General features: G+C 45.4%; 1 protein-coding gene across 2 annotated transcripts; it reads left to right on the forward strand.

The window, feature by feature from the left end:
* Positions 1-529: 529 nt before the first annotated feature.
* On the forward strand, positions 530-24,368 carry mpp2a (MAGUK p55 scaffold protein 2a). 2 transcript variants are annotated; one of them, XM_015976356.3, is made up of 14 exons: positions 530-645; positions 8,353-8,401; positions 8,596-8,696; positions 8,793-8,948; positions 9,034-9,204; positions 9,300-9,407; positions 9,970-10,089; positions 15,333-15,464; positions 15,578-15,680; positions 15,887-15,955; positions 16,050-16,211; positions 18,977-19,179; positions 21,370-21,498; positions 21,577-24,368. In XM_015976356.3, the coding sequence occupies exons 2-14, from the start codon at positions 8,371-8,373 to the stop codon at positions 21,751-21,753; spliced, it is 1,662 nt and encodes a 553-aa protein (XP_015831842.3). In that variant the 5' UTR covers positions 530-645; positions 8,353-8,370; the 3' UTR covers positions 21,754-24,368. The 2 variants fall into 2 exon arrangements, with proteins under 2 accessions (XP_015831842.3, XP_015831843.3); XM_015976357.3 differs by lacking the exon at positions 530-645 and adding an exon at positions 652-1,152.
* The last annotated feature ends 1,684 nt before the right edge of the window (positions 24,369-26,052 follow it).

Raw genomic sequence — 26,052 nt, forward strand, 5'->3', positions numbered from 1 at the left:
CATTGATAACTATTGAAAACAACCCTTTCAATTTCGATAGAAATCGCTGATTTTTTGATAAAAATCCTAATAAAAACATCAGATCTTTTAAACTGTGAAAAACTGCTGTGTCTCATTCATCTAGCTTAGTAACACAATTGAGACATGGTTTTAGGTATTAAAATCAATAACCTAAGAGCTATAGAAAAAAATCCCTTAATTTCCCCAAAAAAATTAACATAGGACCTATTTAAAGAAATCTGTTAAATTTTGATAAAAATCATAATAAAAAATATTGTATCTTGTGAAATGTTATAAAAGTTAATGTCTCATTGGTCTACATTAGTGACATCATTGAGAAATGGTTTGGAGTATTAAAATCAGCTGACCCAGGAGCTATTGAAAGTAATCACTTAATTTTTTAAAATAAAAATCCTAATAAAAAAGATGTGCCCTGTGCCCCATATTTTATATTTTATGTGAGTTTATCTCGATGGTTTCTCTCTGAGTACTGAGAGACTTTTATACTGAAAATTTGGCGGAAGTTGCAGATTTGTTTCCGCTTTTGGCTCCGCTGCAGTCGTTCACGTCCACCAGGAGACAAACCACAACAACACGCGCACGAGACTTGACATCCAGGGAGCTGCTCGTGCCGCCTCGTTAACGGTAGGTGGAGGTGGGCTTTAAGCGGGTGGAGGTGTTCTGAGCTGGTGGAGCACGTTCCAGACGCTGGGGTGCTGTTTGGGTTCTGGCGGAAGCACAAAGGTGCGTTCAGCGCGCGGCGCTAGAATCGCTATAACCGATTATTCTTTGTTCCCCGTGGACAACCAGCACGCGTTTACCTTCATGTACCTGTGGGTGGTGGGTGCTGTGGTTGGTTATCTGACCCGGGAGTAGAGCACCTGCTCCGTGACTCACATGTGTCAAGAGGATGGTGACGTTGTTGTTGTCAGTGTTGATGACTCCACGGCACGCACCCGCACATAAACATCGCCCTGGTCCAGAACCAGACCCTAACGGGGCTCACGCTGTAGATGTGGACGGTTCATTATAAACACACAGGTGAATATAGAGCAGGTACACGGTCCGGTTTGAGTTCATCAATCAAAGGGAAACAGCAGGAAGCGGTGAGACTGATGCGTGAGGAGGATGCAGCAGCGCTTAGGACTCCGTGTAAGTGTGAACGTCACATTTGTTTCTTTGTTTTCACAGCTCAGCAGATGGATGATGGTGAGAGATGAAGGGAGGAGGGGTAGCGTGTGTGTGGTGTGCGTGTGTGTGTGTGTGTGTGTGTGTGTGGGGGGGGGGGGGGGGGTGTATAAATAACAGCCTCAGAAGGAGAAGGGGCGGGGGCAGACGTGAAAAGATGAAGGTGGGATCTTCTACGAGGACAGCAAATGAGATCCACCTTCATTTGGAACTAGCCACTGAAAAATGTAATAGACAAAATTTAATAACTGCAGTTTGTGTAAACAAGTAAAAAATATGAAAAATGCTGTAGGGACCTGCTCTGGTGCTTAAAGAGTAAGTTACCCCCTAATCAACCGTATAAAGGAGTGTGAAAAGTGCTGCAGACGTGTGAAGTTGTTGTTTTTAGTATTTTAGTGCATCTTATGGAGAGGATCCAGTCAGATAATCTGACTGGAAATCAGAGAAAAAACACTTGGAGAAAAATAAACAACTGTAAAGTTAACAGCTGAAATAGCAGGAAATAATGCAATTAAGAGGGAAATTGTAGTGTGTGTGGAAAGTGGTCAGTGTGTCCTTCAGTAGCCTAAGCCTATTGACCCTTTGCACGTGACATCACGCCAGTCATGTGGCCGCCCCCTCTGCCATGATGGACGGCAAAAAGACCGTTTACACTCGTAGAAACTCCAGTGAAGCTAGTTAAAACAAGCCAGTTTGTAGCCTTTTATGGCTTTTATTTAGTTGATTTAACAGTAAAATGGTTTTAGCTTGCTGCGTGGTCGGCTGCACTAACAGACAAGGACGTAAACTCAACTCGTTTTTTTCTTTTTAATAACTTTGATGGAGACTGAGGACGGAGATGAACTGCAGCGATCAATCAAGCGGACTAGCAGGCCTCAGATTTGCAGCGAACATGTTTTTACCGGGTAAGATTAACGTTCATTTATTTCACGAGGAAGACAGGGACAGGGATAAATGTGATGTGTTTATACTAGTTATTGATAATCCTGATGGATGGGTATGTCACCCTGGAGGATGCCCGCCGTCCACTGTAGTGTAAAGTGAGACAATTATTAACAATATTTAAGCTCAGATGTATGATTACGTGTGTTAAAATGACGTTATTTATTTATATAGCGTCGGTGTTCAGAGATCTTCTCATTCCGGTGTGAGAGCACCAGCTGAACCCGGTAACACCACCAGCAACAGAAGCTGGTAGGGATCTGGACTTTTTAACAATCAGCTTTGGTGTAAAGTGAAACGCTGTTTACAACATAAAGTTATAAATCCAAAGGGGTGAATTTAGGCAAAGTCAGCAACATGTTTACATTGGTGAACAGCTGCAGAGAGAACGTAAGCTAACTTTGGTAAGCTAGTTAGCATACCGCTCTCTATGAACCCCCGCTAGATGCGGTTCTTATTCTGATAACTGAATTGGGCATGAACTAGTTGAAGGAATGCTGGAGGAGTTTTGTTTTGATTGCAAAATCAATGTCAGGCTCTGTTAAATATATATATATATATATATATATATATATATATATATATATATATGTATATATATATATATATACGTATTATTGGAGTCCATGGAAACCCATTGTCCATATATATATATATATATATCATTGTCGTCGTCGTCTTCCTCCGCTTATCCGGGTCGCAGGGGCAGCATCCCAACTAGGGAGCTCCAGACCGTCCTCTTCCCGGCCTTCTCCACCAGCTCCTCTGGCAGGACCCCAAGGCGTTCCCGGACCAGATTGGAGATGTAACCTCTCCAACGTGTCCTGGGTCGACCCGGGGGCCTCCTGCCGGCAGGACGTGCCCGAAACACCTCCCCGGGGAGGCGTCCAGGAGGCATCCTGACCAGATGCCCAAACCACCTCAACTGGCTCCTGTCGATCTGGAGGAGCAGCGGTTCTACTCCGAGTCCCTCCCGAATGTCCGAGCTCCTCAACCTATCTCTAAGGCTGAGCCCGGCCACCCTACGGAAGAAACTAATTTCGGCCGCTTGTATCCTCGATCTCGTTCTTTCGGTCATTACCCAAAGCTCATGACCATAGGTGAGGATTGGGATGTAGATAAACCAGTAAATCGAGAGCCTGGCTTTCTGGCTCAGCTCCCTCTTCACCACGACAGATCTGCTCAGCGTCCGCATCACTGTTGAAGCTGAACCAATCCGCCTGTCGATCTCCCGATCACTCCTACCCTCACTCGTGAACAAGACCCCGAGATACATAAACTCCTCCACTTGAGGTAGGACCTCTCCCCTGACACGGAGTTGGCAAGCCACCCTTTTCCGGTCGAGAACCATGGTCTCAGATTTAGAGGTGCTGATCCTCATCCCAGCCGCTTCACACTCGGCCGAGAACCTACCCAGCAAGAGCTGAAGGTCAGAGCTGGATGAAGCTAGGAGGACCACATCATCCGCAAAAAGCAGAGACGAGATTCTCCTGCCACCAAACTCAACACACTCCACACCACGGCTGCTCCTAGAAATTCTGTCCATAAAGGTAATGAACAGAACCGGTGACAAAGGGCAGCCCTGGCGGAGTCCAACCCTCACCAGGAACAGGTCTGACTTACTACCGGCAATGCGGACCAAACTCACGCTCCTCTGGTAAAGGGACTGAAGGGCCCTTAACAGAAAGCCACCCGCCCCATACTCCTGGAGTGTCCCCCACAGGGTGCCCCTGGGGACACAGTCATAAGCCTTCTCCAAGTCCACAAAACACATGTGGATTGGTTGGGCAAACTCCCATGTCCCCTCCATCACCCTTGTAAGGGTATAGAGCTGGTCCACAGTTCCACGGCCAGGACGAAAACCACATTGCTTCTCCTCAATCTCAGATTCAACTATCGATCGGACCCTCCTTCCCAGTACCTTGGAGTAGACCTTTCCAGGGAGGCTGAGGAGTGTGATCCCCCTATAGTTAGAACACACCCTCAGGTCACCCTTCTTAAAGATGGGGACCACCACCCCGGTCTACCACTCCACAGGATCTGCCCCTGATGACCACGCAATGTTGCAGAGACGTGTCAACCATGACAGCCCTACAACATCCATAGCCTTGAGATACCCAGGACGAACCTCATCTGCCCCCGGGGCTCCGCCGCTGTGTAGTTGTTTGACTACCTCAGCAACTTCTGCCCCCGAGATTGGACAGTCCATCCCCAGGTCTCCCGGCTCTGGTTCCTCCTCGGAATGCGCATAGGTGGGATTGAGGAACTCCTCAAAGTATTCCTTCCACCGTCCGACTATAACCTCAGTTGACGTAAACAGTGTGAGCGAGTTGCTGCCTTCCTCTCCTGAGGCGCCGGACAGTTTGCCAGAAACCCCTTTGGAGCCGATCGATAGTCTTTCTCCATGGCCTCACCAAACTCCTCCCACGCCCGAGATGTTGCCTCGGCAACTGCCACTGCTGCACCCTGCTTGGCTATCCGGTACCTGTCTGCTGCCTCCGGAGACCCACAGACCAGCCAAGCCCTGTAGGCCTCCTTCTTCAGCCTGACGGCTCCCCGAACCTCTGGTGTCAACCAGCGGGTACGGGGGTTGCCACCACAACTGGCACCGGCCACCTTACGACCACAGCTAGCAACAGCCGCCTCAACAATCGCAGAGTGGAACAAGGCCCACTCGGAGTCAATGTCCCCCACTGTTCTCGGGACGCAGTCAAAGCTCTGCCGGAGGTGGGAGTTGAAGACCGTCTTAATCAGGTTCTTCTGCCAGGTGTTCCCAGCAGACCCTCACTATGCGTTTGGGTCTGCTAGGTCTACACGGCATCTTCCCCTGCCATCTGATCCAACTCACCACCAGGTGGTGATCAGTTGACCGCTCCGCTCCTCTCTTCACTCGGGTGTCCAAAACATACGGCCGCAGGTCAGATGATACGACTACAAAGTCTATCATCGACCTGTGACCTAGGCTGCCCTGGTACCAAGTGTACCGATGGGCATCCTTATGTTCGAACATGGTGTTCGTTATGGCCAAACTGCGGCTTGCACAGAAGTCCAATAACAAAACACCACTCGAGTTCAGATCAGGCGGGCCGTTCCTCCCAATCACACCCCTCCAGGTCATGCTGTCATTGCCCACGTGAGCATTGAAGTCCCCCAGCAGGACAATGGAGTCCCCTGATGGAGCACTATCTAGCACTCGTCCCAGGGACTCCAAATAGGGTGGGTACTCTGAACTGATATTTGGCCCGTAAGCACAAACAACAGTCAGGACCCGTTCCCCGGCCCGAAGGCACAGGGAAGCTACCCTCTTGTCCCCCGGGGTAAACCCCAACACACAGGCAGAGAGTCTTGGGGCTAACAAAAGCCAACCCCAGCCCTCCGCCTCTCACCCCGAGCAACTGCAGCAAAGGAGAGTATCCAACCCCTCTCAAGGTCTCGGGTTCCAGAACCAATGCTATGTGTCGAGGTGAGTCTGACTATATCTGGCCGGTACCGCTCAACCTCTGCCACAAGCTCCTGCTCCTTCCCCGCCAGTGAGGTGACGTTCCATGTCCCAAAAACCAGTTTTCTTGTCCGGGGATCGGACCGCCAAGGCTCCTGCCTTGGTCTGCCACCCGATCCACATTGCACCGGACCCTTCATGTTCCTCCTGCGGGTGGTTGTTCCACAGTTGGATGAGCCCATGTATCCGGTTCGGGCTGGGCCCGGCCGGGCCCCATGGGCGAAAGCCCGGCCACCAGGTGCTCGCTCACGGGCCCCAACCCCAGGCCTGGCTCCAGGGTGGGACCCCGGTAACCATCCGGGCCGGGTACTCCGACTCTTTGAGTTTACCTCCACGAAAGATCCTGTGAACCGTTCTTTGTCTCACCCTTCACCAAAGACCAATTTGTCATGGGAGATCCTACCAGGGGCACAAAGTGCCCCAGACAACATAGCTCCGAGGATCATTAGGGCACTCAAAGTCCTCCACCACGATAAGGTGACGGTTCAAGGAGGAGGATATATGTTGGGTTATTGGAGCCTATGGGTTTCCATAGGCTCCAATAATATGTACATATATATATATATATATATATATATATATATATATATATATATATATATATATATATATATATATATATATATATATATATATATAATCTGTCCCTCTGCAGCGAAACGCAGCTGAACTATCCTTATCAGCTGAATATGTGAACTTTCCACCAACAGCAAAGGGATCTCATGCACACACACACACACACACACACACACACACACACACACACACACACACACACACACACACACACACACACACACACACACACACACACACACACACACACACACACACAATCTCACACACACACACACACACACACACACCTCTGTTATACATTAGTTCAGAGAAAAGAATCAGCAGATGATAGAAAACAGTATGAATACACTTAAGTTTTGGAAAGACATCAGCAGTTTTATTCATAATTATTGTTTGTTACGACCTAAATGTGTTCTTTTTTATTGTCATTTGTTATTAAAACATCACATTATCTTTGTTTTGTAAAGAATGTGAAACTACATAAAACCAACATCAGACTGGCAAAAAACACAACAGTTCTTATATGTGAAGGCACACCTGTATTAATGTGTAATTGATGTAGTTGATGTCTTTGCTTTTTATTTACATTTCCTTTGGAAATTCAAACATATTTTCTCCGAAAAGTGTAGATTTTTGGACTACAGGACTACAACCGCTAAGACTACAACCGTAAATTCGTTCTGACCAATCAAAATCTTCATTGTCAACATGCTAACGTAACTTTGATGGCCGTGGTATTGTAACGTTCAGCCAATCATGTATGGTGGCGTAATTTGCAGACGAGGGACCCCGAGCCGATCTGGCTGCATGAGTCGATCTGGTACTGACACCGTCTTAGCTAAATCCCTCGTCGGGAGCATATTTGTGTGAAAGAACGGTGAATGTGAGGGTGATTTACAAATCTGTGGTTGTCCAGTCTGACCGGCTCTGCTTCTGAGCCGTCTCACGACCAAAGACAGCCTCCGACAACCTACAAGCATGCTTGAAAACCTACGACTCCTGTTTGCAACCGACCAATAAAAACACACCTTTGGGACGTCGCAGCAGCAAGACTCCGCCTCTCTGAGCTTTGCTTGCAATTTTTGTTTAAACTGCAGATTATAAACTACACACCAGTTTTTATTTTTGTTAATAGCCCAAGTTAAACCAGAGTTCTACTAAAAATAATTAAACAACCTTTTAGACCATCAGCTGAACTGTGAAAAACGTGATTTTATTATATGAGAACTGAGAGATGTGCTCACGAACATAAAACAGAACAGCACCTCCAGCTGTTTGAAACATAAAAAAACACACAAGTGTGTGTGTGTGTGTGTGTGTGTGTGTGTGCGTGTGTGTGTGTGTGTGTGATAGAACAGGAGGACTTGTTTCCATGGCAGCCATGAGCTTTGACACGACGTTTTACTCCGGTTGCAAACTTGGATGGATGTTTAGGGAGACGTGTGACTCTGCTCTCTTGCTCGTCTTTAGGTGTTGCCATGGTGATGTAAAGATCAGTCACACTCACAAACACCTCCTTGTTTTCATTCCCCTATCAGTGTTTCTCTCTCTCTATGAATGCTCATTTCCAGAACAATCACAGGAGCTCCGCCCATCTGCTGTTGTCACTTCCTGCTGTTTGCATCATCACAGCTGCAGGAGACCAGATGCTTGTTACAGTTCACAGATGGAAACCTCAGTTTTCATCACAACCAGTTTGTCACAGCAGAGCTTGATGGATCATCTTTTAGGACCTTCTCATGTTGCTGAACTCTGTCAGCGTCTTGCTCAGCAGCACCAAGGAAGCTGTCTGATGTGCTGTTTTCATCCTGCCATCGCTACAACACAACTTCAGCTAGGACAACAAAGGAAGCTTTAGCAAACCTCACCTCTGTCCCGATGCTTTCGCCCCACTGGAAAAACCAACCAGGAGGCAGATCTTCACCTCTGTTGTTCCACAAACTCCTACTTCTGTCATTTGTCTTTAATACGCGTCACTTCCTCTGAATTTACTAAAAACACCCTTCAGGACCACAGTGGAGCATACGTAAATAAGTAGTAAATAATGAATCTGAGCCGAACAACGTGTGTGTAGCTTTTTGCTGAAACCTTCCTCCAGTGCTGGTGATTTTCCTGCTCTGATTCTCTCTCTCTGTCTCTCTCAGACTGACTGAAGTTCTGCCATGCCTGTGGCCTCCACCAGGACAGAGCCTGGTGAGACCACACACACACATTTATTCACAGCTCTTCAGTGTGAGCAGGCAACAGTGATAAATGCACAAAACATTGGATGTTCTTCAAAGTGGTCACATCAACATCGTTTTGAGTCAAATGTTGCTCCCCCTGCTGCAGTATCATTAACCGTGTGTGTGTGTGTGTGTGTGTGTGTGTGTGTGTGTGTGTGTCAGGGCCCCAGGTGTTGGATGCGATGAGTGACAGCACCACCAGCTCCACCATTGCCAATGATCTGGACCTCATCTACCTGAAAGGCATCATGGAGAGCCCTCCGGTGTGTTATGCTGACATGCGTGCTGAGATACGAGGCTGACTCGGTGACCATCTGTGACTCACCCCCCCCCCCATGCTGTTGATGACTGTGTGTTAGGAGCAGGAGGAGAGCCTGAAGGAGCCACGACTGTCACCAGTAAGGGAAAACAACGTGGAGCTCCTGCTGGAGATCCTCAGAGACCTGGACCCATTCACACATCGCTCTGACACTGCAGCTGAGCTCACTCGCATCCTCACGCAGCCTCACTTCCAGGTGTGGACTGCATACGCTTATATGGTGCTACAGAACTGTAATAGCACATACAAAAGGATGGAAATGTCGGAGTTTTGTGTTTCAGTCTTTGCTGGAGACTCATGACTCAGTGGCGTCCCAGGTGTGTGACAGCCCACCTCTCAGTCCCTGTGATTTTAATGATGAAGAAGCTGAAGACAGCCAAATGAACAGCCTGCACCCGCCTCCTGATGCTATCCGCATGGTGGGCATACGTATTGTGGCTGGGGAGCATCTGGTAGGAAACCATCAAACACAAAATGTGGCTGAGCTCATTCAACTTTGTGTGGCGCTCCGCCTAACAAGGCGGCTGCGGTTGTGCCCCTTGCACAGGGAATAACCTTTAAAGTGGAGGGTGGTGAGCTGGTGATCGCCCGGATCCTTCATGGTGGGATGATAGACCAGCAAGGCCTTCTGCATGTTGGAGACATCATCAAAGAGGTCAGTGTCTGTTCAGCCTGGGCTGCATGGCGGCTCAGAGTAACACTGTTGTCTCACAGCAAGGAGGATGCAGGACCAAACCCTTGCTGTGACCAGGAGTTAGCACCTTCTCATGCATGTGACAACGATGGCAGAGGAGTTAAGACCCTGTCTCATACCCAGAGGGTTACAGGATCAAGTCCTGCTCAGACTGTGGCTGTGATTGTGTCCTTGTGCAAGACACGCCCCCCCCCCCACCAGCTGATGGCTGCCGGAGGGCCTGGTGGTGCCTGTGTACGGCAGCCACGCCTCCGTCAGTGGGTCCCAGGGCAGCTGTGGCTGTTCTGTAGCTCATCACCACCAGGGTGTGAATGGGTGAATGACTGATTATGCTGTAAAGAGTTCTGACTGCTTTTGTGTTTTAAAGCTAGCTTGTTTTGCAGATTCAGTGAAGCAGCTTTAATAATAAATGCATGATATATTTGGTTTCATACTGAACCGAAATCTTCTTTTAAAGCCAGGTTTATTCTGAAGAGCTGTATATATTAAACGTGTGTGTGTGCGTTTGCTGCTTCTGTGCTAGGTAAATGGCAGAGAGGTGGGTCGGGACCCGCGAGTCCTGCTAGAGGAGCTCCAAGCTGCCAGTGGGATCGTGGTGCTGAAGATACTGCCCAGCTACCATGAGACCTTTCCCCCAAGACAGGTAACACACACACGCACGCATGCACGCACGCACACGCACACACACGCACAGACACACACACACATCCGTCTTTTTATCTTCGTGAGGACCCTCCATTGACTTTCATTCGTTTTTGTGACTGTGTTATGCCTAACCCTGACCCTGACCCTGACCCTGACCAAGGCTGTTCCACTCCCAACCCTAACTAACTAAAACTTCATTCACACCACGTTTCTTTGCTTGTCTTCATTGTGGGCATGAGTTCACGCCATCACACGATCCACAGGAGAACTTTTGTGACGTTTGTGTTCATTTCTTCACTGTTTTTTGAACTTGTTGGGAACGCACCAGGAAATTCCTCCGGCTTCATCCATGCACCAGTTTTTTACACCAGGGATCAGCTGTTGGCGCTGCGGACACCGTCTCTCTTCTCCACAGAAAAGCCAGTTCTGCCCCAGAGTTAAGGAGGAGACATTGAGGGTACAGAGCGGGTTGTAAGCTCCAGGAGAGGAAACGGAGATATGACCCTCTGTGATTATGGGAAATGCCCAATAAGTTTGATGATGATGTTTTTTATGGAAGCGTGGATGAATGAGCTCATTGCTGACTCTGAGGTTTCCCTGGAAGGATTTAAAGTCACGGGGGCAGAGCGGAGCGGCAAGAGCAAAGGTGGAGGTCTGGCTGTGTTTATTAATGAGAGGTGGTGCAACCAGGCGCATGTGATCATACAACTCTGTACAATGGACATTGAGTTATTGGCTGTTGGCCTCCGGTCCTATTGCATCCCAAGAGAGTTTTCACACGTAATAGTGTTTAATGTGCACCCCCCACCCCCACCCCCCCGGCTGACGCGGTCGCCACATGCGAGCGGCTCCTAAGTTCTGTGGAGGAGCTGCAAACGGCCCATCCGGATGCGCTCATTCTCATCAGCGGTGATTTTAATCACACCTCACTTGCCTCCACTCTCCCCACCTTTCCCTCGTATAGCCGTTTTTCCAGGAACACTACTCCGAGTAACTGGGACCGGTCCAGCTCGGTTTGGTATTTTCCCTCTTTTCGCCCATTTTTAGTCCCTGCTACGTTGAAGTACCTGGCAAGACTGAGTCAGGCCGGCATCGTAATTCTGGCCACTGAGTGGCTAGGGGGTGGAGTCACTGGTTTATGTCTTCTGGTTCACTGCCTGCAGCCATTTCCTGGTTCAGTCTGACAAAAAGCCATAAATTTGAGCAAAATGTCCAGCAGCACCACCATTTTTCAACTGAGTTGTGTGTTCGGGTTTCGTGTTACCTTACACTGTTTACTGATGACCTCCTGCTATTTTCCACAAGTAAAAATTGTGTTTATTATTAATTTATTAGTTAATTATGTTAATTTCTGCATAGAGAACATTGTCCCAACACGAAGAGGGAGGTGCTTCTTGAATATTAAACCCTGGTTGACCCCTGAGCTTAAATCCCTGCTGAATGATAAGAAAAAAGCTTTTATGGCTGGAGACAAAGAGGAGCATGGACGAGGCTAGAAGGAGCTCAAATATGAGATCAGACGGGCTAAAGACTTCTACAGGAAGAAGCTGGAGAAACAGCTGGGGCAGAACAATGCTCGAGGTGCATGGGGAGGCCTGAGAAACATCACAGGTCACAGTGGGAGGAGTGGTGCCAGTGACGCCCGGAACACACCAGACACGGAAGCGTGACAACACGCCGCAGAGCGCCGTGGAACGACGAGTGCTTCTATTCGATGCCTTTGTTTTACCTACGGTCTCAATCACATCAGCTGTGAGGCGCCACGAAGGCTCACGCCGTGCAGCGAACGCTTCGGCATGAGCTCCAATTTTTTTGTGAGCCGTGAGTGAGCCGCGACAATTCTGGCAAGAAGTCAAACTTAAACAGAAGAGGCAGGCTGGTAAATTTTACAATATAAAGACATTTTTCTAAACGAAACGCCACGATTGTAAAATTTGATCATTTTTGTTTATGTAAACAGACTGAGATAAAAATGTACACACACACACTCCTGCAGAGAAACAGTGTTTCCATAGTTTTAAATGCAGTTTTTACAGCAAAAGATGGATTTAATAAATGTGGATATAAACAAATACATTTAATTCAAAGGTAACTATACAATAGTATTGTACACTACCACAAACGCTAGTTATTTACTCACCCATTTAGAACCGAGCAGGTCTATAAAACAGCAGCAGGATCAGCGCGGTTTCTGATATCAACAAGCAGGGCAAACTGGTTTCACACGCACGCACTCACGCACGCACGCACGCACACACACACACACACACACACACACACACACACACACACACATGCGTCTGTTTTTCTGACATAGTGAGGATCTTCCATAAACTTCCATTCATTTTTGTGACGGTATTGCCTAACCCTAACCCCAAACATAATCAATGCTGTTGCCTAATTTATGCTTCTTTGTCTGCGTCGGGACGAACGCACGCAACGCCGTTATCTGTCCTTGCGAGCCTGCTGGAGAGCCCTCGCAAGGACGGACGGAGTCCAGCTCTCTTTTCTAAAGCCGGATTTATACTTCTCCGTCAGCTCCAAAAGGGAGACACACACGCACGAACGTAGACCCCCTCCGCTGGTTTCAATCTTACCTTACTGGCCACAGTTCATCCAGTTAAAATCCTTTTCCTCAAAACCCTCCCCAGTCAGGTCAGGTGTGCCCCAGGGCTCTGTCCTGGGGCCCCTCCTCTTCATAGTCTATCTCCTCCCTATCGGCAACATCTTCCACAAATTGAATAATAATCTCCTCGTCTTTGTTTATAATTTCTTCCAGGGTGGTGGTCCCCCCTATCTGGCCACACTCCTGAACAGACATTCCCCATCATGCTCCTCTGACCAAGGCCTGCTTGCTGTCCTTCGTTCTAGGTGTCGTACTCGCGTGGACCGGGCTTTCTCCGTCCTAGCCCTGTCACTCTGGAACCAGTTGGCACCCTCAGTCAGGCTGCCCCCATCTCTGATGGTCTTTAAGAGTCGCCTAAAAACCCACCTCCTCCGCTTGGCGTTCCCTGAAAGTGTTTGACTTTGGCCCTCTTTTATGTTGATTTTATTTCCCTGTTTTCATTGGTTCACTCTCTCCCTTGTTTTACCCATTTGTCTTCTACTAGAATGTTTTACCTTTTTTTGTCATTTGTAATTTGAATTGCTTTTATTTTCAATTTATTCACCATATTTAACTTTCTCATGTACTATGTTCAGTGCCTTGGGGTTCCCGACAGGGTTGCGGAAGGCGCTTTATAAATAAAGCTTTGATTGATTGATTGATTGATTGATTAATATAATATCCAGTTTCACTGCTTCACGGATGACACCCAGCTCTACATTTCCAGTAAACCCAACTCAACTCTCCCAACATCCTCCCTTACCCTCTGCCTCTCAGAAATCAAATCATGGTTCACCTCTAATTTCCTCAAACTCAACAGCAATAAAACTGAACTTCTAGTTGGTACCAAATCCACCATCTCCAAATCTGACAGCTTTTCTTTAACTATTGACAGCGCCACAGTCTCCCCCTCCCCTCAGGTCAAGAGTCTGGGTGTAATCCTCTACAGCTCACTTTCTTTTCAAGCTCACATTAATAACATAATTCGGTCAGCATACTTCCATCTACGTTCCATAAACCGTCTGCGCCCCTCCCTTACCCCTCACACTGCCGCCATTCTCGTCCACAGCCTCGTCACCTCCCGTCTCGACTATTGCAGTTCACTTCTTTATGGTCTCCCCAACAAACTCCTTCATAAACTGCAACTGGTCCAGAATTCAGCAGCCCGTATTATCACCAGAACCCCTTCCTTTCACCACATCACCCCGGTTTCTCTAACAGCTTCACTGGCTCCCAGTTAAATTCAGGTCCATCTTCAAAATTCTCCTCCATACCTTCAAAGCCATCCATAACCTCTCTCCTCCATATATCTCAGACCTTATAAGTATTCACACCCCATCCCGTTCTCTCAGATCTTCTTCTTCCATCCATCTTGCGGTTCCTTCTGCCCGTCTCGCTACCATGGGGAGCAGAGCTTTCAGCCGCTCTGCTCCCCGCCTCTGGAACTCACTCCCCCCAGACATCAGGAACATCGACAGTTTCACCCTTTTCAAAACCAAACTCAAAACACACATGTTTAAATCTGCCTATGACCTCTGATTTTATTGAACTGTTTCTCTCTTTGTTTTTTCTTCTTTGTGTTTTATTGTTGTTTTAATGTATTTTCTGAATTATTTTCTGTTAAGTGACCTTGGGTGTTCTGAAAGGCGCTTTTAAATAAAATGTATTATTATTATTATTATAGACATTTTGCTCTCATCTCCGTCTCCTGGGGAGTGTTGCAAAGCAATTCCCTGCCAGGACAGCAGAGGGCGTAGTGCTGTTTTGTGGTATCCTGTCATGTATCCGGGTTTATATTGTGTTTTTAGTATATAATGGTGGCGGTGTAGACTGTCCAATTAGGGTTGGGCAATATAAACGATATAAAATTGGGTAATGATGAGTTTTTGGCTCTACCGCAATATTGCGATAACACATGATGTCACTAAGATGTGCACCCGCGCCGACATTGGAACAACAGAATGGCAGTGACTGCAAGCATGTAGCGGGAGGAGGAGCAGCATTCTACACTTTTTAGACGTCTTTATTCTGCTGCAATATATTTTACATATGAAGATTTTTTAAAGCATGTCATTTTGACATATATAAACAAAGGAAAAAAATGTATCGTGGTATATATCGTAATCGCACATGCTTCAGATTATATGGCAATATAGATTTGAGGCCATATTGCCCAGCCCTGTGACCAATCACAAGCTTGAGTTCTCTGTCTCGATGGACGGATGTTTAGAAAAGAGAGCTCGACTCCGTCCGTCCTTGCAGAGCTCTCCAGCAGGCTCACAAGGACAGATAATGGCGTTGCATGTCTCCGCACTGACTGACAGACAACCAGAAGAGCTGTTTCAGTCTGACTCTGCTTGCAAATCCTTAGAAAAAGTGGGAACAGATTTTGTACATGGTGCATCCCAAACTCACAAACTGCTCTAATCCATAGAGTCCACTGTCTGTTACCATGGTGATTAATGGTAATCACCATGGTGATGTAGCTGTGCTCCTGAATCATATCGTAAACCAACACTCATCTCTACATACTTAGCACTCGGGCAGCTAGTTCATTGTTTCTTAGTTACTTCATATATATTCAGTTTACGGAACACAAGAAGGACCAGGGAGATAACACATTCTGGGTTCCCCAGGTGTTCTTCAAGTGCCACTATGACTACGATCCAGCCAATGACAACTTAATTCCATGTAAGGAGGCGGGCCTAAGGTTTGAAACAGGAGACATCCTGCAGATAGTCAACCAGGACGATGTCAACTGGTGGCAGGTGACGGACACAACACCATACATGCACATTTATTTGTTTTTCTGGTTATGCAGCCAGTGATCACCCTTGTAAATGATAATAAGAAGACCTTTGTTTTTCTGGGTGCTGAGCAGGCCCGTCATGTGGAGGGTGGGAGCACAGGGCTTATTCCCAGTCAGATGTTGGAGGAGAAAAGGAAAGCTTTTGTTAAAAGAGACGTGGAGCTGACACCTGCAGGTAACTGGTTAGAAAATTACCATGCTGATCAAATGAAAACATGTTGCTGCCACCTACTGGTGAGATGTCAGGTTAGCAACAAGCACATGCAGTTTTAGTTGTTTTGTGAGACCTAGGAGGAGAGCAGCGGGTGTGCTTACTTCTGACTGACTGGAGACAGAAGGGCAAGCATGAGGTCTGACCTCAGCTCTTTCTTGGTTTTACAGGAAACCTTTGCACTGGTGTTGGTGGGAAGAAGAAGAAGAAGATGATGTATGTGACCACAAAAAACGCAGGTGACAACCTCTGTGCCCTCATGTACCTGTTCAACTAAATAAGCTAATCCTGCCTTTCACTTTCCTTCTGATTCCTGTTTTTATCCTCTCTCAGAATTTGATAGACATGAGATCCTGCTCTATGAGGAGGTAGCCAAGGTCCCGCCTTTCAAAAGGAAAACTCTGATTTTGATAGGTCCCCAGGGAGTTGGTCGGCGTAGACTTAAAGCCAAACTCCTACTGAGGGATCCACAAATCTTCGGCACCACCATTCCATGTATGTACTCGTGCCATCTATTGTTCAGATCATGGCTATGAATTCATAATCATCACAACTGTTTGGATTACTTTGCTTTTAAAAAGGTTGTTTTTTTTTCAACGTCCCATTAAAAAGTGTGCAGAAAACCCAGATAGCCGTTTTAAAGCTGCAACAGCAAATCTGCAAAACCAGCTAACTTTTAAACAAACAGTCATGGAGCCCGCACCCCTCCTGTCGGCTATCATCCTTAAGCCACGCCCCCCTCTAAAATGGGAACATGCAAGGCCAGAGGAAACAAGATAGTGCCAAACATCAGTCGCTGTTATTTATTTCATTTAACCAGGAAATAAACATCCCATGAGATTAAAACCCTCTTTTATAAGGGTGTCCTGCCTAAGAGGCAGCAAACTTTTAAACAGTTACAACATAAAAGCAGTGGTAAAATGTCATAGATCATTCAAAACAATTACAAATTACTGATGTGGTCTCTGATGCTTTCAGCTTAATTTTGAATTCATTTAAGGAAACTAGTTCAGTCAGTTTCCAGTCTTTCTGCAGCAGGTTCCAATCAGAAGGAGCTGAATGGGCAAAGAGAGCAGCAGCTGCTCTTTGGACCTTAAAGAATAGGAGTCAACACTTCTCTGTGTGATTAAGGTGCAAATATAAGAAGGCAATAATCCAAGTAGTGCCTTGTATATAAAAAAACATAGCAATGGCCCTGGCTTCTAGTGGCCAGTGACGGCCATCCCACTCGTGAGTACAAATCTCAGTGATGTGTCATGGCTCTACAGTTGGTGATAAACCTCAAAGACGCATGATGAACGGAGTCCAGCTTTTGAAGAGCAGCAAAAGAAGCATTCATATAAAAAAGATCACCATAATCTAACCCGGATAAAAAGTAGCAGTGACTAAATTTTTCTTCAAAAGAAAAACACAACTTATTTCGGAAGAAAACAACCTAGCTTGATTTTTAGTTTCTTCACCAGTTTTTTTTTTTGTGTGGTTTAAAAGTAAGTGGGTCATCAATCAGGACACCAAGGTACTTGTATTCCTGAACCACCTCTATGACCTTCCCTTCCAGAGTGGTCACTACTGGAATAACTTCTGGCAGTTTTCTACTGGAAAGCAACTTTAGCTTAGCCTTCTCAGCATTGAGGACCAGTTTTAACTGATTAAGTGAATGCTGGATTACAACACGAGCTTTCTGTAAGGATTCAATAGCCTGAGAAAGTGAAGTTCCAAAACAATAAATAACTGCATCATCAGCATAAAAGTGCATATTTGCATCAGAAACATTTAGACGCAAGTCACTGATGTACAAGATAAATTAGAGGGGCCCCAAGACTGAGCCCTGGGTCACCTCCTTCCGCACCACACCAAAGTCAGAATAAAGACCCTCACATTGAATACATTGTGTCCTGTCATTCAGGTAAATTAAGAACAAACCAAGCATAAATAGTCTGTTTTTCAACATAGTATGGACAAATTAAATTCAATTCAGTTTTATTTATAAAGCGCCAATTCACGACCAGAGTCGTCTCAAGGACCTTCACACAGTAAACATTTCAAGACAGATCAGATCATTAAGCCAATCAGTAAAAAGTTTCCTATATAAGGAACCCAGCAGGTCGCATCGAGTCACTGACTCGTGTCAGAGTCTTTACAGCAATCCTCCTATTAAGCAAGCATGCAGCGACTGTAGAGAGGAAAACTCCCTTTTAACAGGAAGAAACCTCCAGAGGATCCTGGCTCAGAATAAGCAGCCATCCACCACGACTCACTGGGGATGGAGAAGACAGAACACACACACACACACACACACACACACACACACAACATATATACGTAGCATATATATATATATATATATATATATATATATATATATATATATATATATATATATATATATAAGTTCTGGCTGTAGCCACTTAGCTCCAGGTCGACTCAGTTCTCAGTCTACTAGAACCAATATGATCCACAAGGTTTGCCAAATAATCCACAGAATACTGACTATCATATTTAAACGATACTATAAAAAAATCAATTAAAACTATAATACCTTTAAAAATCTAAAATAAAGACATAAATAAATAAAATCTTAAAAAACTGTGAAACACTGACAGACATTCAACAAACAAAGGAGCTGCTGCCATCTTGGATTAGCTGGTTTCCAGGTCCAAACGTCTTTTGTTGTCCGTGACTTCAAATGGTGTTTTTCCTTTTGGGTCTCTGGTAGTTTGTCCTTCAGTTGAAGTGGTAGCAGCCAGCTGTTTCTCCTTCTCTGATATTACTGAGTGGAGAACCTCTCACACCTGTGCTGTTCTGTTGCTAAATTCAGCAGTAACAACTCCACCACGGACTCTGGTCGCTCTGCAACATTGATGTTTTATATCCACAAATAACACAAGCTTGGATGAGTTCTGCTGTGTGGTGGAGTTGCTAATGCTAACAGTTTGCATCTACTAGCATGATGCGCTCTGCTTCCTCCTGGTCCCTAGATCAACACAGCGTTCTGCGGTGGTGAGCCAAGATGGGAGAGAGCATGAATGCTATCATTTGCTTGACTCCAGAGTTTCTCCATCTATTTTCTTTCTGTAGCTAATGCAGGAAGTGGTAGAAGACTATATTCATGTTCAGCCTGCACATGAAGCTCGAAGCGATAGATCGTGTCAAACAGATCGAGTACTGTGCTTTTCTTAGTGGGCAAGCCCTCTAATTCATAACGTGAGTGTGCTTATGAAGCCACAACATTTACAGCCTTGGTTCTTGTGCCTTTCCAGACACTTCCAGAAAACCCAAAAAGGGCGAACGTGAAAATCACATGTATGCTTTCACCAGCCGCAGCAAGATGGAGGCTGACATCAAGAACGGGCGTTATCTTGAATATGGAGAATATGAGGGCAACTTGTATGGGTTAAAGATGGACTCAATACATGAGGTGGTGGAGGCAGGACGGATCTGCATACTGGACGCCAATCCACAGGTAAACAAAGGTCCGCTTTGGTCGGGTGGAGCAGGGTACTTGCGGAGTTGCCTCTATTCTGCTGAATGTGAGTGCGTGGGTGGGTTGTTGGCCCGAGATGGGTAAGCGGCCCACCGGGACGGTGCCAGAACACCAGATAGGCCAGTCCACCCCGTCAGTGTGTCAAAGACCACAGACATCTGTCTGAGCCTACCGGCTTCAGGGTGGTGTTGGTGTTAGGGTGCACACATACAGATAGACACGCTACTGTACAATATCAAACGTAGTAGCATATAGGTGAGGGGTCAGGGTTTTTAGAGCTTCATTTATTATACTTTATTTATAGAGCACATTTCAAAGCGATAGTCACATGACAACAAGTAAACAAAAACAGAAACCAAATAAAACCAATAAAAGCAAAACATCAAGCAATGAAATGTCCCCTGAGGCCTGATCTTTATTTAGTTAACAGTGGGTTAACCCGAACCCTCCGACATTCACATGCTGTCGTCCTTTTTGCAGTCATTTAAAAACAAAACCATCAAGGTGAAGTTTTGCTAAACCATTTTCTATAAGAGGTGTAAAAACCACTCAGGCCAGAAAAATAGAATTAACTGACAATGTTGATAAGACATTATTAGAATCTAATAATTAGGAGTTATTATGAAACTCCATAGAAGGAAACATGGCGTCGCCCAGAGACTTACCCCAAAATTCCACTATCTCCGCTCCGGCACGAACTCAGCAGCAAAAACGGTCCCGTTGTAGTCAATCAGAGCTGTTCCACTACCGTTCCGCCATCCAGCAAAAAAAGGATCGATTCTATTTTTGCCGGACGCCGGAGCACCTCCGCAGTAAATGGACAGAAATCACAACGGCCCAACAGGAAAGGGAGCAAGCACAACTTCCGTTATTTCACAATAAATCGATAAACAAAAAGCGTTTTTTGTTTCATATGCACAGGTTTAACAACTTTTAACAACTATCAGTGGCGGCTGAACTTTAAATGCACAAAAATAAGCCATAAATACAGTTTCTACTATCAAAGTAGACACACTTTGTTGATCCAAACACTGCTGATCTCTCAGCACAAACGATGGGCAGATTAAACAGTTCATGTCGATGCTTCTCCCACACAACGGGTGTTTGGATCTAACTTCCGCGTTTATTGCTCGGACTGTATCGCAAGATCTCGAAAATCCCGCGCATGCTTGTTTACGCACCTCAGGTCTCCGCACCGGAGCGGAGCCGTTGTAGAACGGGTACAGTATAATTTGAGTTCGGAAGCGAGCGGCAGCGGAAAGCGGGGGCGGAGCGGAGATAGTGGAATTTTGGGGTTAGACCCGCTCCCATGTATTTTAGAACAGATTTTTATGGTTAGATGTTATGAAACTGCCAATATTTTTCTACAGCTCTACATCTTTTAATTCATTTACAACAACATTTCGATGATATTTCCAGAGATTAATGGTAAAAACTACACATTGTCTCTTTAAGAGCTCAGCCAGAAAGCCGTCTCATCCAGGAGATTTTCAGTTCTACGTGCTGCTGATCGCAGAAGTAATCTCAGTCACAGAGATATCCTTTTCTTGACGTTCAACCAGATCCGCACTCGCAGAGGGGATAGCTATACTGCTGATAAAAGCCTCCCGATTATCCCTCGTAGACGAGTCCTACGAATACGACTGGTAAAGTCAACCAAAACAGGTTTGAATTGACTGAGCTGACTCGGTCATCCAGTCACGCTGCGGTCCAGTGAGGAGAGCACACAGCATGTCCACCTGCTGTGAGATAAGGCTGTGAAAGGTCAGGTAACAGAAAACAACCTGACAAATAGAGTTTGGTGCACGGATCGATGTCAGGACCCCTGGAAGTGTAAACAACTCTCCCACCACAGTCAGCTCACGCCCAGCACAGCAATGTTTATATGGCTCAAGATAAAAACCACGAGGCACTCCACAAGAACAAAATAAATAAATAAATAAATAAATAAAAATTATTTCAAAACAATGCAGGAAAATATGTAGATTACCAACTATAATAGCCTTCTGGATTAACAGGCCAAAGCGGACTAGACCTTTTTATCTGAGAATGACCCCCCTGTGTGTGTGTGTGTGTGTGTGTGTGTGTGTGTGTGTGTGTGTGTGTGTGTGTGTGTGTGTGTGTGTGTGTGTGTGTGTGTGTGTGTGTGTGTGTGTGTGTACACTCTAGTCCCTTAAGGTGCTGCGGACCTCTGAGTTTTTGCCCTACGTGGTGTTTCTTCAGTCTCCTGACTTTGAAGTGCTGAAGGCGCTGAACTGCTCTGCCGTAGAAGCAGGCGTGGTCACCAAGACGCTGACGGTACGACTCAATATGACCACCTTCACTTCAGTTGTACGTAATTCTAAAGACTAGTGAAGTGTGTGTGTTTTGTTTCAGGACGAGGAGCTGCAGAGGACGTGTGATGAGAGCGACAGACTTAAGACAGCTTTTGGTCACTACTTTGACCTCACCATCATCAACGAGAACCTGGATGAGACCTACCGCACCGTCAAAGCTGCACTGGAAACTGTTTCCAAGAACCCCCAGTGGGTCCCTGTGACCTGGGTTTTCTAAGAGCGGGCTGTCGGTTACCCAGAGGGAGAGAAAACGGACTCATGTACAGATGGAAAATACTATTTTCATCTGTTAGTGGAGGTTGTTAGTGGCTGTAGGTTGTAGGGTAGACACATCTGAACTGTGTGTGTGTTTTTATACAGGACTCAGCCTTAAGGCAAGGCAGCTTTAGTTCTAGAGCACATTTCAAACACAGAGGCAATTCAGTGTGCTTTACAATTATCAGGACATGATGTAAAGGACCAAAAGCCAGGTGCCATGATAAAGAGGGCAGTTCTGACACCAGTTGCACCAGTATCTCACTGGTCTGCCACTGTTGGACTATGTCCATAACATTTCTGATAAACCATTCCTCACCGGGGGGGGGGGGGGTTTGCTCTTGTGTCTGGGATCCAGTCCGGACTCTGCGAGTTTCAGACTTTAGAAGGATTAGAGACCGAGTTCTGGATTAGGACATGTGACACAACCAGATATAAACCTTGTGTAAAGCAGCGGTTTAAGTGGGTCTAAAGGGGCATGGACACTATGTCTGTCTGAGGACTCGCCTGTTTACATCCACACTCCCATGCCGCCTCCACTCAGACTAAAACTTCATGTCAGACACGTAGAAAGTGTGTAGCGGATTTAGTGACCTTTTTTGTCCTGTAACATGTAATATTCAGAGGAGTCATGCGTAAAACACAACCCTAGTAATCACCTCCACATGAGCAAGGCCCAGATGTAGTTATTAGCCCTCTTAGGCAGCAGGAGGGTTGCAGGTTCAAATCCCAGCCTCCCAGCCTTTTTTTATGGAGTTGGCATGTTCTTGTGCACGTGTTCCTTCTCACAGACCAAAAACATGCATGTGAGGTTAAAACGGTGCGTGAGGTCACAGGTCAACTGAACAGCTGGAGGAGGGAAAGTGTCAACACAGAGACACGCTCTGATCAGCATATGTTTGTTTTTGTTTTATCTACTTATTTATAGATAATTATATCTGTATTTATCCCTCATGGTGTAGATAGCCTGTAGATACACGGGTTTAATGACGGGGCCCGGTACGTACGCTACTTTAGTGTTAGTACCTGTAAAGTAAACCCATCGATGAGCAACACTGTCACTTTATATCTCACTGTAAATATGCCATATCTTATTATGTTGCCTCATAGATGTGTTTGTGCTCTTTCGGCTTGCCGTACAGGTCCCTCTATAGTGCCAACTGCAGAAATGCTTCCTTACAATTTCTGTTTCTTTAGTGGGTTTTGTGGCAGCTACTGACTCTTAGATTAGAATGAATAACAGCCTGGATTAAAATAAATAACAATCTGGATTAGAATGATAAAGAGCCTGGATTAGAGATGATAAACATCCTGGATTAGAATGATAAAGAGGCTGGATTAGAAATGATAAACATCCTGGATTAGAATGAATAACAGCCTGGATTAGAGATTATAAACAGCCTGGATTAGAGATGATAAAGAGGCTGGATTAGAGATGATAAACAGCCTGGATTAGAATGAATAACAGTTTGGATTAGAGATTATAAACAGCCTGGATTAGAAATGATAAACATCCTGGATTAGAATGAATAACAGCCTGGATTAGAGATTATAAACAGCCTGGATTAGAGATGATAAAGAGGCTGGATTAGAGATGATAAACAGCCTGGATTAGAATGAATAACAGTCTGGATTAGAGATTATAAACAGCCTGGATTAGAAATGATAAACATCTTGGATTAGAATGATAAAGAGGCTGGATTAGAGATGATAAACAGCCTGGATTAGAAATGATAAACATCCTGGATTAGAATGATAAAGAGCCTGGATTAGAATGAATGACAGCCTGGATTAGAGATTATAAACAGCCTGGATTAGAAATAATAAACATCTTGGATTAGAATGATAAAGAGCCTGGATTAGAATGAATAACAGCCTGGATTAGGAATGATAAACATCCTGGATTAGAATGATAAAGAGCCTAGATTAGAGATTATAAACATCCTGGATTAGGGGGAGTTTCTAGTTTCTAAACGTAGAAGATGATGAATGTTTTTGTTTCTGGCAGCTAAACCAGCTCTTAGGACGCCCCGGATCCTCGCTGCGTCCTTTTTCTATCAAACCACATTGATGCAATAAGAACCTTTGGCCACTGTACATATATCTACTGATAGAAATGCATTTTGGCACGTTCGCAGCAAGTCTTACAACAAGTGATTTACTACTGATGTGTTTTTATCACGTTCAGAGACTCTGGGGCAACATTCTTTATCTAAAAGAGGTTTCTGGAATGGTGCAGGATTTTGTACTAAATCCATAAATGAAACATGTCATGAGGAATGTCCCAATGATGTCAGTGATCTGATGAGGCTTGTTTTTGCAAAAAAATAACAAAGCATCAGTTTTGAGAAGCTGGACACAGCAGGTGCTGTCATGTCAATGAGAATAGTTCCTGTTCACGTTCCCAATTCTGTCATTTCAAAAGTCAGACTCCATGTTTGAAGGAAGAGGATGAGCTGTGTGGTTTGGGACCCGCTGCTGTACATCAGGATGAATAAAGACATTTACCCAGTTACAGTGTGTTTTGATCTTGTTGTGATTGAGGCTTGTCTTCAGAATAAATGGGTCTGATTCAGATCATTTAGAACATTGTCTTTCTTTACTGCTTACAGGAACAAAAGGACAATAAAAGTATTTAGCAGCCACTGATTGTGCAAGTTGTCCCACTGACCTTGGTTAAAGCGCGGCACAATGTTCAAAACAGTCATTTTCCCACCCCTCCCCCACAGATCAACATCCCATCTCCCTCCCACCTTCATTCCCATCCCATGCAAACACACACACACACACACACACACACACACACACACACACACACTTAAAAGCTAAAGTGAAAAGACAACTGGCTGAGTAGAAGAAGAAGAAAATATCATTTCTAAAGCGCCTCTCAAGATCACGAGGCGTTTCACAAAAACAAAAAATGTAAAAAAGTAAAAAAAAAATTAGAAAATGGTTAAAAATATATTTAAAATGAGCAAAAAACAGACAATTGTGATTAAAAACGAAAAGAAAGAGAAAGAGAGTGAATAGGAAAGAGGGAAATCAGTGAATCCTGAGGAAGGTGGAATAGGTGGGGAGAGCAGAACAAGAAGAGGGTGATGAAGGTCACACCAAAGCCTGAACAAGTGAGTCTTCAGCTGCTTTTTAAAGGAGACCACTGAGTCCACTGATCTCAGGCTCAGGGGGAGAGAGTTCCAAAGTCTGGGGGCCACAGCAGCAAATGATCTGTCACTTTTGACCTTTAGCCTGGTGCTGCACAACCAGTAGCCTCTGATCACTGGACCTCAGGGACCTGCTGGGGGTGTAGGGACTAAGAAGATCACCAATGTTAGATGGTGCTTGTCCATGTAAGGCCCTATAGAGCTCCGGACCCCACGTGACTCTCAGTAGACGCCATATTGGCAGTCAAAAAAGGTAAACAAACACGGATCGTAAACATGAGCATGAACGTGATCGGCTTGGATTTTACTTCGTCGGAGTTTACTTCACACTTTAAAACCAAAGAAATTGTTTTATATAGTCAGAAATTAAATAGACTAAACATCTCCGACCCTTACCGTGCCCCTGGGATACTTTTTAAAAATGCCAGAAGCTGTCGGAGCGGACTTCTTACCGGACCTGGCCGGGGAACCCCTTGGGATTCCCCTGGAGGAGCTGGCCCAGGTGGCTGGGGAGAGGGAAGTCTGGGCCTCTCGACGCTACTGCCCCCGTAACCCAACTCCGGATAAGCGGATGACAATGGATGGATGGACAAATAACAGATTTACACGTAAGTAGTTTAAATAGAGTGCTGTTCTGTTTGAATGTATAAACTGAACACCAAGAGAAATCACTAGTTTGATTTTTTTCCGTGAATAAAATAAATATGTCAGGCAGGAGCGTCTCAGGATCTGTCTGAGATCTGTCTCGGTGAGACAGATAATAGCAATCCAAAGTGCTTTTTATAGGTGATCTGACAATTGATCAACCATTGCTTAAAAATGAAATACAGCTTAGTCGGTTAATTGCTGTGATCATAAAACACGTAAACGGCAGCACGCAGAACTCACGAGGCAACGTTTTACGTGATGTTTACTTGTTGCTTTGAGTAATAAGACAGAAAAAGCCACGCCAAAATAAGTTTAGGAAGCCCACTAAGAATCGTAATAAAAGCATTTAAAATAAATACCATACACAGTTGAGGAAACGTTGGTTTAAGTACCTGATATGAAGCGGTCGCTGCATAAGCGAAAACCTTTACTCTCGGGATCCCACAGCTTCA

The sequence above is a fragment of the Nothobranchius furzeri genome, chromosome 18 (assembly GCF_043380555.1).
Source record: "Nothobranchius furzeri strain GRZ-AD chromosome 18, NfurGRZ-RIMD1, whole genome shotgun sequence".
NCBI classification, from domain to species: Eukaryota; Metazoa; Chordata; class Actinopteri; order Cyprinodontiformes; family Nothobranchiidae; genus Nothobranchius; species Nothobranchius furzeri.